The sequence below is a fragment of the Amblyomma maculatum genome, chromosome 3 (assembly GCF_055883805.1).
Source record: "Amblyomma maculatum isolate TAMU_Amacu chromosome 3, ASM5588380v1, whole genome shotgun sequence".
Taxonomy (NCBI): domain Eukaryota; kingdom Metazoa; phylum Arthropoda; class Arachnida; order Ixodida; family Ixodidae; genus Amblyomma; species Amblyomma maculatum.
The window spans coordinates 48068993-48083453 of record NC_139346.1 but is presented as its reverse complement, the minus strand read 5'-3'; the positions used below and the strand labels follow the sequence as shown (position 1 = coordinate 48083453).

General features: G+C 47.1%; 1 protein-coding gene across 1 annotated transcript in view; it reads right to left on the bottom strand.

The window, feature by feature from the left end:
• Window positions 1–14461, bottom strand: part of LOC146194711 (uncharacterized) — a 166978-nt gene that overhangs the window by 5835 nt on the left and 146682 nt on the right. The window contains exon 8 of the mRNA XM_084596102.1: window positions 3954–4059. Coding sequence (XP_084452228.1) covers window positions 3954–4059 — 106 coding nt within the window. The remainder of the gene's footprint in view (window positions 1–3953; window positions 4060–14461) is intronic.

Genomic DNA, 14461 nt, shown 5'->3' with positions numbered 1-14461 from the left:
TGCAACTACTTCTTTTTCTTAAGAACATTTTAATCTATTTTAGCTTTTCCCTTTTATTCATGACAATTGCTTTGTATATGAGGCAATAAAAGGTGCACTTCTCCTGCTCGCTTGCACTTAAAATTGTTGAGGATTAATATGCACGTTTGTTAACTGGAGATTATACGAGCTTTTCAGACCGAAATAAGATTCTGTTTATTCGTATCATTTACACTACATAATAAATTGTGAGAAATCTGTAGGGCATCATAAAAACCAATTGATACATGTGTTTTCAGAGCACTAATGATTTATTGCTGATACAGCAAATGTATTTGAAAACATTTTAACGTATTTATTTTCGCACACCTTTAGGGCTTCTATCTTTCGGCTTAAGATATGAGAGAGTTTTTCTCAAAATGAGCAATCAAATCTCAAGCCTGCGTAATGCTTCGTGAACATCCGCCCGGCAGCGACCGTATCTCGAAGCCGCTGTTAGAGCGCATCAGTTATGGCACTTCTTCCTAATCAAATCACGGTGTAAGAATATTTGGATGGGGTCACAGCACGGGTGAGGCACTGGACCCAAGTGACCAGATAAAGTACCAGTCACATTCATGGAACCATTCCGCTGATCGCAGCGTCAGCGTCGATTTAGCAGCGAATCTTTGCCGGAAGGAAAACAAAACAAATACATGAATGGCACCTTTGCGACAGCAACCAGCTGATATCACGCAAGCCGTTCGAGTGGCCTGAACTGTTGCTCTGCTCTGCCATCGCCAGAAGCATCACCGTAGCACTTTATTCTTAAGGCTTGTCCGTTGCATCAGTGCAGAGGCGAAGTCCAAAATAATTTTTTGCTTTGCAAATACAATTCACGCAATTTATATCCTAAGAACATAGCGAAGAAAAAGTTGAAGTCGCACTTTATGTTGAAATGCGGTGGAGTGGGTAGCTGCAGCACATCACTCAATCATTGCGTCACGGTTACTCAATGGAAGGCGCTCAGAAAAAACAGCTTTCTCACATTAGGTAGCCTAAATAGGGTAAGGAAAGCGAATCAAGCATTCGATGAGGAACGGGGGAACAAAATAAAAAAGAATTCATGTGGCATTCTTATCCACACAGTTAATAAATGATATTCTAGATCTCCCTCTATCGCTTATTTATGAAACAAATTACTAACGTGCAAACGCCTAAATAGACGAACGGGATAAGCACGCGAACAAAGGTACGGACGAGTTGCGTGAATGAAAACCACGACAAATGCTGCCGTGATTCCAGATTTTTTTCTTACATCAAGCAAGCCCAACATCATCAATATTTACACCAACCCTGACTATACGAACGGCTGCACAATCCCCTAAAAACGCGCAACCAATTGCTCCCGCGATTACTCCTTTGCACGTCTTGTCAGGGTTGTAGGCAAACAGAAGGACGAAACGAGTTGGCACTCTGCCAAGTTCGCCGGATGAGGAGCCGCGTGCACGCGGGTGCGGCAGATTACATGGAAGAGGGCAGCGCGTAAGCATAGAGCCTGGCTTGTAGTGTTTTACGTCCCAAAGCATCTCACGCTATGAGAGATCACCAGTGGAGTGCTCAAGAATGTTCGACCATCTGGGGTTTTTCAACTTGCCCTGACATCGCACCGCACACGGGCCTCTAGCATATCGCTTCAACCCAAATGCAGCAACCGCCGCTGCCGGAATAGAAGTCGTGTCCTTCCGGGCAGCAGTCGATTACATTATCCACTGGGCCACCGCCGCGAGTTATATGCATGAAGCGTCCGCCCAACTACCATGCTAGAAACAGGGGCGTCGTCCGCTTCGCCAGCGTCTGAGTATCCGCGCGCCGCAGCCGTTCCGCACACGCGGGAGACGAGTTGCGAGGCGGCACCAGGGCGGCAACGCTTCCTGCAAACGGGAGCCCTCTTTCGCCATGACCGTAAGCATAACGTCGCACTTTATCAACCATGTGAGGTGTCCGCTCTAGAGCGAAGGAGCAATCTGTTGTCGCAGTGCACACTCTCGCAACGCTGGCGCGAGCGCCGCGGTGTGGCTTGCAGCCACTTCACCGATGGGTCCCGTGGCCCTCGTATTTTTTACCGCGCCTGCTGTACATCCTACCGAGGAACAACGTGTGGTGTTTGTGAGGTTCATAGAGGTGAAGAGGGCAGCTGCGATTAAGGCTTCGTAACTATACCAGTAGAGCTCGATGAATTAGGCTAACTAAATTAAGTAACTACGTCAGGCCAGCTCTATGAAGAGCATATTGAGCAATATCCGAGAGAAGTGGCTGCTCTAGACATGCCAAAAATGATCTAAATTTTATATGGTGAGCTAACGTAATCAAGAGATGTTTGTGTCGCACTGGTTTGTTAGGAGGAGAGTGGCTACTATAGCCTAGATATTACTAATGCAAATGCATAGTATAAAAATCGTCATATAAATGCTATTGCGAATGCTGCAAATTTTATATAAAGAGAAAATCCATATTTTATATGCTAAATTATAATTCTCGTTTCTTTTCTGGCAACCTGTATTACATCCTTTAAAACAGAAAGGCTGCGATAAGGCGCCATGCGTCCATTCATAGAAAAACTATGGGCTATATACCTTGACATAATGAAAGTTAGAAGATTAGAAAGGAAGTTCGCAAAGGAGCCGCCACTGCATAAATATTTGAGTACGCTCGTACCTCTATTAAACAGAATTTTAAATGAACGCATCATAACAAAGCGGCTTTCTGCTTACTTTTGTAGACCCTCAGTTCTAGTACTTGATCGCACTTACGAGAGAATGTATTACTGACATGGCTGCAGTTAGACTTTAATTGCAGTCTTCACTCACTCTCCTGCAATAATGTTTCTACCTGACGCTATTGATTACCATTGCAAATGCCTGAATACCTGAAACTGCTAACCGACAGCTGAAAATAAAGTGCGAAAGGATGCTCAGCCTAGATTCTGTCAGCGGCGCGTCAATTGAAGAAATTACCTAGCTTCAAACCCAACTCCTGTAGACTGCATCGTAGATGCCAGGCTATACTGCTATAGGGGATGCCGAGGACGCTCGGCGCTCTTGGAAAGCCTAGCCTTGGAATAGAGATGACTGGGATTTCCTCACCGAGTGATACACCGAACGACTGTGAAGCTACACTAAGGTTCGATGGACGAGAGGAGGTTCCAGGAGCGCAATTCGTACGGGATGACAACGCATAAAGGTCGGGAATTAGCTTGCGGCACCAAGGTGTTAAAAGTAGTTGCGCTAGAAAGGCCGCATTGTAGTTAGAAGCTTAGAAAGGAAGTTCGCAAAGCAGCCGCCGCTGCATAATATTTGAGTACGCTCCTGCCTCTATTAAATAGAATTTTAAATTAACTCATCATAACAAAACATCAAGAGCAGACATGACCATTGTATTTTCAAATATATTTAGGATTACATAAGATTCGTTAATTTTTCCGACGCATCTACTATCTTATGAGATGACACACACCAAACTCAGCACAATTTCCATCCAGAAAACACATTGAAAATTTCTTTCATACAAGCACAAATACGAGTAAGCAGCCATTGTATAGAGGCATGTTATGGCATTATGCCTGTAAAACCAATGGAGTGTCTTAAAATTCACTTATTAAATTGAATGATTTATATAACTATTGAAAATACTGTCTGGGAAAGTAATTGCTCAGGTATAATAATATTCTGACGCAAAGCTTTTCCTTGCATTTCTGAGGCTGAAAATCCTCTATTTGGGAGGATTGTCGAACAAGCTGCGCGAAGAGGGGCACAGGACCATAACGGTCATGGGTGAGACATGACTCGGCCGCATGTGTTGGCTTCCTGCGCAAATCTCTTCAAAGCTGGCTAATGCTGCTGGCAAATCAATCTGCCTTCAACCGACCGCGAATGATTTGAAACACTGAAAAATTGCTTGTGCAAGCTCCGACATTGTCTTGGTCATGCGCTTACCTTAATACTTCAACTTGCTCGCTTTTAGGAATGCAGGTCCACTGTTGACAAACACTTGAGACTGAAATCGTTCGCCGAAAATGCCTTCCTTTATATGTACAGACATCTAAGATACAAAAGTGAAAAAAGGTTGAGCATTGAAATATTAAAGGGTTGACCCTGAGTAAGGTTTATATATCCCTTTGCATGGTGTGCTTTAGATGGAAGCACTTCATTAGAAATTCTCCTTCGGCGTGTCATGCACGTACCTTTTAATTTCAAATTATATAATCATTTCAAGGAAAAGAAGTCGATTTCCGGAAGATAAGAAGGCCGCAATGTAATAGTTGAGCATTGAAATATTAAAGGGTTGACCCTGAGTAAGGTTTATATATGCCTTTGCATGGTGTGCTTTAGATGGAAGCACTTCATTAGGAATTCTCCTTCGGCGTGTCATGCACGTACCTTTAAATTTCAAAGCATATAATCATTTCAAGAAAAAGAAGTCGATTTCCGGAAGATAAGAAGGCCGCAATATAAAAGTGCACCGTAGGTAAACAAATAGCGAAGTAGAGTTAGACCAGACAAACATTAATTGTTTTCTTCCTTTTTCCTGAAATTCTCTTTCACCCACAGTTACCTTACACACTATCCTAGAGACGAAGTATAACCACAAGCCCATAACCGCAATGAGACAACATGAAGAACTCATGCCTCAATTGTATTAGTGCAACTCTTAGACTATAATGACCGATTTTCTGAAGTAGCGGAATAAATCCGCTCTGCACGGATACACGTATTTAGAGAATGGCAGCTAATTCTGAACAGCATGAAAATAAGATACGTTTTGAGTGTGCTATATTAGTTGCTGTATATGGGCCGCAATAAACATGCCACTGCAACCACCTTTATTTTGCCCAGAAGTTGGTGACACCGCGTACATATCAATCATGCGTCTCGTCTACACCAGGAAACGGTGATTCCCTCCTGTTGCCTTAGGAAAGCTAAAGCCTGCACCCCATTACCTCTAGCATAATATTGGTAAGGTTAATTTACAGAATGATTCTGCACCTAATTCTGCAGCCTGGTGCGCTAACCAACATATGGTGAGCTTCCTCCTCTTCCTCAACCTCTATTCTGGAGAGCCTCTTTTTCACACTTCCTTGTTCTCTTCTGTGCGCATGCCTGACTTTCCCCCTTCGCAGACGAAGCCCCTGGGCTGTCAGTTAGAGTCCCGAGAGTGGCAGTGCTTCATTCTTGAGACATGGACTACTTGTGTTTTCCGAGAGGGGCGACCTTGAGAACACTGGCGAGACGCAACATAATTCAACTCATTGATGCGTTTGCGCACAATAAATGGGCCTGCGTTGTGCGACAACAGCTTCTGGGACAAACCACGCTTGCGGAGAGGTGTCCAGAGCCACACTAAGTCGCCGGGAAAGTAGGAGACATCCTTATGCCGACGATCGTTGCGTTGCGTAGCCTGGCCCTGCGAGGCCAAAGTGCATAATTGGGCGACTCGACGAGCGTCTTCAGCGCGGCAGAGGATTCTCGAAACAGAAAGCTCGTAGTCGAGAGAGAACGGCAAAATGGTGTCGAGAGAACGTCGAGGCGGACGGGCATAGAGGAGGAAAAATGGACTATAAGCAGTTGTCTCATGCTTCGAGGTGTTATAGGCGTAAGTTATGAATGGAAGCACGTCATCCCAGTTCTTGTGCTGTGAATCAACATACATCGCAAACATGTTTGTCTGTGTCCGGTTTGAACGTTCAATGAGACCATTTGTCTGGGGATGGTACGGCGTAGAATGTCACAACTGGCAAGTAAAATAGCGCAGAAGCTGCTCCAGAGCATCTGCCGTAAACTGGTGACCTCGGTCACTGATAATGACACGAGGAGGCCCTTGACGGTGTACGACAGCGTGAAGAAGAAAGAAAGACGTCAGCGGCGGTGGCGGAAGGGATGGCGGCAGTTTCACAGTAACGCGCGTGAGATGATCAACGCACACGATGGCCCAACGATTGCCTTTGGACGAGCGGGGAAACGGGCCTGAGGTCAACACTCACTTGCTCATATGGTGTGGTCGGTGGTGTCTCCGGATGTAAGTGGCCCGGCGGAGAAGTCGTGGGGAGCTTGAACCGCTGGCACTGCATGCAGGAGTTCACGTAACGCTGAGTCGTTCGACGCATATTTGGCCAGTAAAAATGTTCCTTAATGCGGGTAAGAGTTCTGGCAAATCCCAAGTGCCCAGCTGTAACGTCATCGAGCATAGAGTGTAGAACAGAGGAGTAGAGGCAAGCTGGAACGACTAGCAGGAAGCGCTCACCACCTGACTAGTAACTGTTTTGATACAGCAAACTATTGCGAAAGTATAAAGGGTTAGTCGCAGATGCCGGATCACAAGCTTTTTCAAAAAGTGATACCAAGTCTTGATCATTTCATTGTTCTCGCTGGAAAGTGGCATGATCTGGAAATTGTACGGAAACGGCTGCAAGATAGTCGTCAAAGTTGTCATCGCAGAGGGCAGTTGCGAGAGGCAGCCGTAAGAGGCAGTCCGCATCCTCGTGCTGGTGGCCACTTTTGTAGGACACTGTAAAGCTGAACTCCTGAAGGCGTAGCGCCCAGCGGGCCAACCGACCGCATGGGTCGCGTAAATTCACCAGCCAGCAAAGCGAATGAGGATCGGTGATGACTGTAAAGGAACGTCCATAAAGGTACAAGCGAAACCGCTTTACGCCAAATCGACGGCAAGACACTCTTGCTTCGTCCCGGTATAGTCGCGTTCAGACTTGCTAAGGGTGCGACTTGCGTAAACGGCAGAGTGTTGGTTTCCGTTTACCGTTGTATGAGCACAGCACCCACGACGATGCCACTTGCGTCAGTGTGGAGTTCAATCGGAGATGTCGGGCTGAAAGGACGCAGTATGGGCCGCGAGGTAAGAAACATGAGCTGGGGAAACGCAGAATCACATTCGGGAGTCTATTTGAAATTAATATCGTTCTTCAAGAAGCATGCGAGGGGGTAGGCTACGCCAGAAAACTTAGGGATGAAGCGTCGACAGTAAGAGCAAAGTCCCTGGAAGCTCCTGAGTTCTTTCACAGACTTGGGCTCTTTGACGCAACTGACAGCTTCAATCTTCTGTGGGTCAGGCCTAAAGCCGCCTTTGTCAACCGAATGCCCAAGAACAACGATCTGGTGTTCACCGAAGTGGCACTTTTTACAGTCAGCACGAGACCCTCTTTCTCTATGCCGTTAAGGACCACAGCTAAACGGCTGTTATGCGCGGCGAAGGACCTCCCGAAAATCACTACGTGATCTAGGTAACACATGCAAATTTGCCACTTCAGTCCACGATAAAGAGTGTCCATAAACCTTTTAAAGGTAGCAGGAGCGTTGCATAGGCCGAAAGGCATCACGCTAAATTCATATAACCCATTGGGAGTCACGAATGCCGTCTTTGTTTTTCGGATGCATCGGTATCTGCCAGTATCTGGACCGTAATTCAACACATGAGAAGTAGGAAGCTGAATGGAGGCAGCCAATGGCATCATCAACACGCGGGAGCGGGTAAACATCCTCCTTTGTGACAGTATTGAGGCGGCGATAGTCGACAGAAAATCGCCAGGTGCCATCTTTCTTTTTAACGAGAATCACAGGGGCGGATATTGATAGACATGTCAAGGACCTTGCTCTTCAATATATATATATATCTCAAGGATGTTAATGTATTTGCGATTGCAAAGTATGTAATATATGCCGACGGCGTAAACATCTTTTCATGGTCCGATTTGCAAGAAATAATTTATTTATGTAAAACTATATTGAAATCATTACATCACAGTTAATTCCATGTGGAATAGTTAAAAGAAAACGAAAGAAATGGTATGTCCCTCATAATCTAAATATTCTGCTTAATAGCTATGCAAATGATATTGTCGACCATTTTAAATGTCTTGGGGTGGTATTTTCATTCAATATATCGTGAAATGGTAATATCTATCACGTATCACAAAACGCCAGCTCAGTTTACTGGAATTATAGAACCATGCGACGTCTACCCGCTGTTGAGGTGAAATTGGTATTATAGAATGAACTGTTTTGCTCTTATCTTAGCGACTGCGATTTGGTCTTCGGAACGGCACTACGCTCCTCCTTAGAGACCATTCCCCATGCTGCAAAAAATATATACACTTTATATATACAAGGCCTAATATGTTGCGCCCATTGGGAACCGTTTTCATGCTTCATGAATAGCTAAAACCTTCGATCTCTACAAATATCGGTTTAGCTTGACACTTAAAAGAAAAACAAGGACCTTTATCAATAACTTGCTTAGGACCGCCAAAATGCAAAAAAGGCACGAAGATACCAGGCTAGTGCCCACTGCTCGTAGAAATATGTTAAAAGAAGAGCTCTGATATCTACTTCGGTTTCTGATTTATTCTCTGATTTATTCTTTGGCTCTGATTTATTCTCGTGATTTAGAAGGAAATTCGCGCTCTCCACGAACATAGGCATAACTGATATTTTGAGCATTGCTATCTACCAGTGAATTCCATTAGTGGTTTAACGTATCCATGAATACATTACAATGTTTTTCTTTTTTTCTGAGATTTCAATATTTTCCTGTGTGATCATGAGTGCATGCGTTTCTTTCCCTTTTTCCTATTTTCCTTTGCTTGCAACACTACTTAAAATATGATTTCCCTCGCTTGACTCTTTTCACTGATGGCTGGCCTTATTGTACTGTAATAATGTAGTGTACATGAGTTGTCTTTATTTTACATGTCTGTGGGCTGGTAACGGATGCAGCTGCTGCGCCAAACTGAGTGCTGCGAACAGGTAAGCTACCAACGGGCAGGTTTTCTTGCAGCCAACTTTCCGTCATCTTAAAATTTCTTGGTGGCAAATAAACTGTTTGCAACACTTGAGGTACTTTCCTTCCAACCTGATAACGGATCATACATAATAAACAGCAGTGCCAAATTCTGAATCGGTATACCACTTTGTGCTGAAAGCGCTATGTGCGCTTCACTCTTGGAATACCTACGTGGGTAATCCCTGCGGGACCCAAGATCGTTTGCAACCTGCGTTTGTAGGCTGCCCACATTCGGCCCGGAATACACAGTTTGCAGAGAGCACCTAACGCTCGATTTCATCCCACTTTGTTAAATTATGAGCTGCCTTTGGAGATAAATGTTTCTTTGCTCACACTGGTTCGCCCATCTTATACCTAACGGTACCGATGCTGAATAAGCGGCGAGACATTGTAGCCTTTATTGTGGTCGTCTGGCTATTGTGAGCGACCTCTGTAGATACGTTTCGGGCCGCCCAGCACCTCTAATCGTCATCTTGATAAATCGCGCACGTGTCATTTTACGTGTCCTTCCAATCTGACCACCATATCTGAAAAGTGTCCTGACACAAGATAAAATACCGAGAACACTGTGGAATATACACAGCAGAAATACGAAAGCCCGATTGTTACTGATGCTTACGGTGCATCACGTTTGCTCTCATAACCCTTATAGGTCGATCAGTTGAGTTTATTTCGGCTGCCCGTTCTGCCCCACAAAAGCTTATTGTAAAACATTTATTGCTACTTTAGTCGATTGTCACGAAATCGGCGCACATTTTTGTCAAGCCGACGTGACGCGAGGCCCGCGAGGCGCCACATGAAAATTTCTACCAAGTTCGAGAATAACCTACTTCCCCGCGCGAGAGAGCACGTAGCTTTGTACGCGTCGCCGTCGCCCTCTTTCTCATCGCCCGGCGATCACGTGGACTCATCAGTCTGGAATATTCCAGAGGTCTCCAGAAATTTCTACGGGTCGTAGCCAATGACGACGCGTGGCTCGACAAAGGGAGCGCTCTAGCCAGCGAAGCTACGTGTGTGTACGCGCTGGCTTCGGCGCGCTTTAACAGACAGATGCGCCGCGCCCTATTTAAGGAGGCCACGCCGCTTGTGTAGTCAGTCAGTCAGTCAGTCAGTCAATCAGTGATTGCGGCGTGTTAGGAAGTGCGACAACTGGACTCCCGGGGTTCAGCCGCTGCTGGCAAGCCCATGGACAGGCGAGGGAGCGGCGCTCGTCTTGCATGGCGGCCACATCGTGACTGTCGGGGCGCCGGACTGCCCGGTGAACAATTTGGTGTTGATGTGACTCTCGTGTTTGATCTGTGTTGTAAATCATCTGTGTTACTCAATACCTCTGTAGTTGCATGCTTAGCGTTTGTTTTTCTGCGAACCCCTCTTCTGTGCAATTTTAGTGTTCGTGTATTCCTCTGTATCGGCGCTTGCTGTGTATAAAGTCGGTTTTGTTTGTTACTTCTGACTCCGGTCCTTACTCTGACTTGAACCGGCAAAAGCTGGGCACCAAACCACCTCCCCCTTCTGTCACTACAAGGTAGTTGTTATTCCGGCTGAGCTTGCCACGCAAGTCGAGGGCATCTCCTTTGCCACTGGAACAGCTACCCCCACTCACTCTAAAGGTGTCTGGGAGTGCGCGCACCATTAACCACGCAGCGTTAATAATCCCTCTTTATATTAACGGGTGACAGCAATGCATGCATTGATATGCACATTAGAAGGGAAAAGAAGAATCTCGGTAGTTTTGGCGAAGACGACGACGACGTTCGAGCAGTGTCGGCTGGTGCCTGCAGGAAAGGCCTGTTGTGTGAAAGCCTTGTCTTCCGCCTCCGTTCTCTGCAACCTCAAGCTGAACTACCCACCGTGACATCTTGGTGTAGGTTCTTTCGATCTCCTTGTACAGTTCCTCGTATTTCCGCGCTAGAAACCTGGATTTGCGCAGCAGAGGTCACCTCAACGAGCTCACCCCACCGATTGCCATAGTAAGCATGGTATCCCAGGACGCATCACCCGCTAAGCAAACTCCACCTGCCTCCATTGTCTTAACCAAATCCGCAATCCGCGTATTTTTAACGGCGAAGACAAGACAGATGTTGAATATTGGCTCGATGAATACGAAAGGTGCAGCAAGAACAACCGGTGGGATGCTAGTATTATGCTTACCAACATCATCTTCTACCTAGTGGGACCGGCGAAGACCTGGTTTACCAACCACGAACAGCAGGAGTTGCCTATTTGGGACATCTGCAAACAAAAACTTCAGGACTTGTTCGGTAAGCCAACTGGGCGAGCTCTAGTAGCCAAAAAAGACCTGGCTACTCGTGCACAATCGTCAACCAAATCATACCTTGCCTACATACAGGACATCCTCGCCCTGTGTTGAAAGTGAACATCCCCATGACCGAAGATGATAACGTGTTCCATATACTTAAGAGTATCGCTGATGACGCATTCAACATACTTCTCAGCAATGACTGTTCTACGGTTGACTCAGTCTTGCAAGTCTGTCGCCGTTTCGAACAGGCGAAGCAGCGCCGCATCGTCCATCGGTTTGAGCTCCTTCCCAACACTGTGACTACACCCTCATGTGACAATCTGCCCACTTTGCAGCAGCCTTCAAGTCAGAACAATCTCACTACTATCGTCCGCAGGGAAATCGAGGCGTTGACTCCTGTTACACTTACATTACCTCCACCAGAGCCAACAACACGAATTTGCGAATGTGGGCCTCGTCTTCAATCCTACCAGCCACCCCCTGCATCATAGCCAACAGCATTGCTTGCTGCTGCTGCCACAAGACAGCCCTACACACCGTGCTATCCTACCCGCAATCCTACGGAGTGGCGCACATCTGACGAAAGGCCTATTTGCTTCGTCTGCTGTCGGGCTAGCCATACGTTCCGCTATTGCCGCAGCCGCCCAGCTATCCCTTCTCGCGCCTATTATAGTCCTCTCCGCAATGACTACTATGCCCCACGGCACGTTTCTGTCACTCCATCACAGCTTCAGTCCGAGAACATTGAGCAAGCCCGTCGTCCTAGCCGTTCGCCATCGCCTCAAGCCCACCGTTCCCGATCACCTACTTATCGCCGCAGCTTGTCCCCAACGTAGCGAGGCCCCTACTCGTGAAACTAGGCAACGCAGTGCCCGGACGTGACGCTGCGTTACCAACCAGGACAACCAACTGTGTTTCGACCATTGCACCACGCCGCAGTGTGATCAGTTTAATCGTAGATTGAGTCCCTGTACCCGCTCTCATTGACACTGAGCCCCATATTTCAGTTATTACTTCGTCGTTCCGCCAGCGCCTCAAAAACGTTCTTACGGCCGCAAACACCTCTACAGTTCGTTTTTCTGATGGCAACACTCCTACCATCATCGGAATGTGCACTGCGCCTTAGCATCGCTGGACACCACGTCCCTGTGATCTTCGCTGTACTTACTACTTGCCCTCAAGGCGTCTATTTCAGCCTAGACTTTTTAGCAGCCCATTCCGCTCTTATTGACTGTTCCTTCGGACGTCTGCGCCTAGACCTTCTCCATTGTGTTCACGACCCTAGTGCTGACCATTCCCAGCCTCGCCTCTGCTCCAGCACATTTACTCGCCTATCTCTCTAGGCGGCACTATACGTGCCCATGTCACCCTTTTCTTCCCTTCCTGATGGCGACTACGTTGTCAACCCCATCACCGATGTCACTCCACAGCGCAACATCGTCCTACCTCATAACATTGTACACGTCGCGAATAATCTCACCTACATTCCCGTACTCAACTTCAGCATGTCTTCGAAAGTTCTCCCGGGGGGAATATTTCTTGCCGAGCTGTCACCTTTACCCAGCTTTACTATAACAGCAGTGCTGTCCGGCCGTCACGCCGAGGTACCTGCACAGCCAGTCCCGTCCCAGAGTCCGGAGGACCGCATCTCAGCCATGGTTGCCTCTAACCTGTGTCCGGAATATGCCAGGACCCTTGCCGGCCTTTTGCGATCATACAGCGACGTTTTTGATTTCGGTCACGGATCACTGGGCCAAATGTTCGTCGTCACACATCGCATAGATACTGAAGATGCTCGCCATATTCACCAACGGCCTTACAGAGTTGCTCTATCCGAACGCCGGATAATTCAGGGAGAAGTGGATAAAATGTCGGCCAGCGACATTATTGAGCCGTCGAGCAGCCCCTGGGCATCTCCGGTAGTACTCGTCAAAACTAAAGACAACAGCTGGAAGTTTTGCGTAGATTATCGACACCTAAACAGGATAACTAAGAAAGGCGTGTACCCTCTTCCAAGAATCGATGACGCCCTCAACTGCCTGCATGGTGCCAAAAACTTCTCCTCCATCGACATCCGTTCTGGTCGATGTTGATCCGTTGACGAAAGAGATCTCTGTTGACGAAAGAGATCGTGAAAAGACGGCTTTTGTCACCCCGGATGGTCTCTATCAATTCAAGGTGATGCCTTTCGGCTTATATAATGTCCCTGCGACCTTCGAGCGTATGATGGACGTCTTATTACGCGGGTTCAAGTGGACCACATGCCTTTGCTACCTCGATGATGTCATCGTATTTTCATCAACCTTTGACGGCCATCTCCATCGTGTTTTGGCTATTCATGGCGTCTTCCGAAGAGCTGGCCTTCAGTTGAACTCACTCTAAGAAGTGTAGCTTCGGTCGCTGGGAACTCAAGGTTCTAGAAAATTTGGTCAACACCCACGGCATCCAGCGGGACCCCGACAAAATTCACGCTATAAGTGCTTTTCCTATACCGAAATCTCGCAGCGACGTGCGTCGCTTTCTCGGACTTTGCTCATATTTCCGGCGATTTGTACCAAATTTCGCGAAAATCGCCTGTCCACATACGCAGCTTCTGAAAAGAGAGGTCTCTTTTTCCTGGGGCCACGAACAATCGGCCGCATTCGCCGCTCCTATTGGCCACCTCACCGGTCCGCCAGTGTTTTCTCACTTCAATCTCACTTCAGTGTTTTCTCACTTCAGTTTGGGCCATTACGAAGTTCCGCCCTTACTTGTGTGGGCGGCCATTCACAGCAGCCACTGACCCCACGCATTATGTTGGCTTTCTACACTCAAAAACCCTACTGGCCGCTTTGGACGTTGGGCCTTGCGCCTTCAGGTATACAATTTTTAAGTGGTCTATAAGTTTGGCCAGTTGCATCGAGATGCCGATTGCCTGTCCCGTCATCCAGACGACCCGCCAAGCCACCCTGAATGTGACAATGGCACTTGCGTGTTCTTTACCAAAATTTGAGATGGGAAAAACAAGCGATGAGGACCAAATGTGTGAAGCTATGTTGAAGGGTGATCAAAACACCACAATTAGAAAAACGTGCCACATTTCATGCTGAAACCCCTCTCACTTTTCCAACATTCGCCGTGAGCAACGCCAGGACCCTCAGCTTCGCGAAATTAGCAGTCGCCTCAGCGCCGATCTACATGACCCTTCGCTTCGTTTGTTTGTGCTCCATGACTGCACCTTATACCGGAACAATATGCCACCTGATGGCCCCGACCTTCACAAGCAGTCCCTCAGCACCTACGCACAGCTGTCCTTGAACAGCTTCACGACGTTCCCCCAGCGGGTAATCTAGGCGTCTCTCGCACATACGACAGTGTGCGCCGTCGGTTCTTTTGGCCACGCCTATA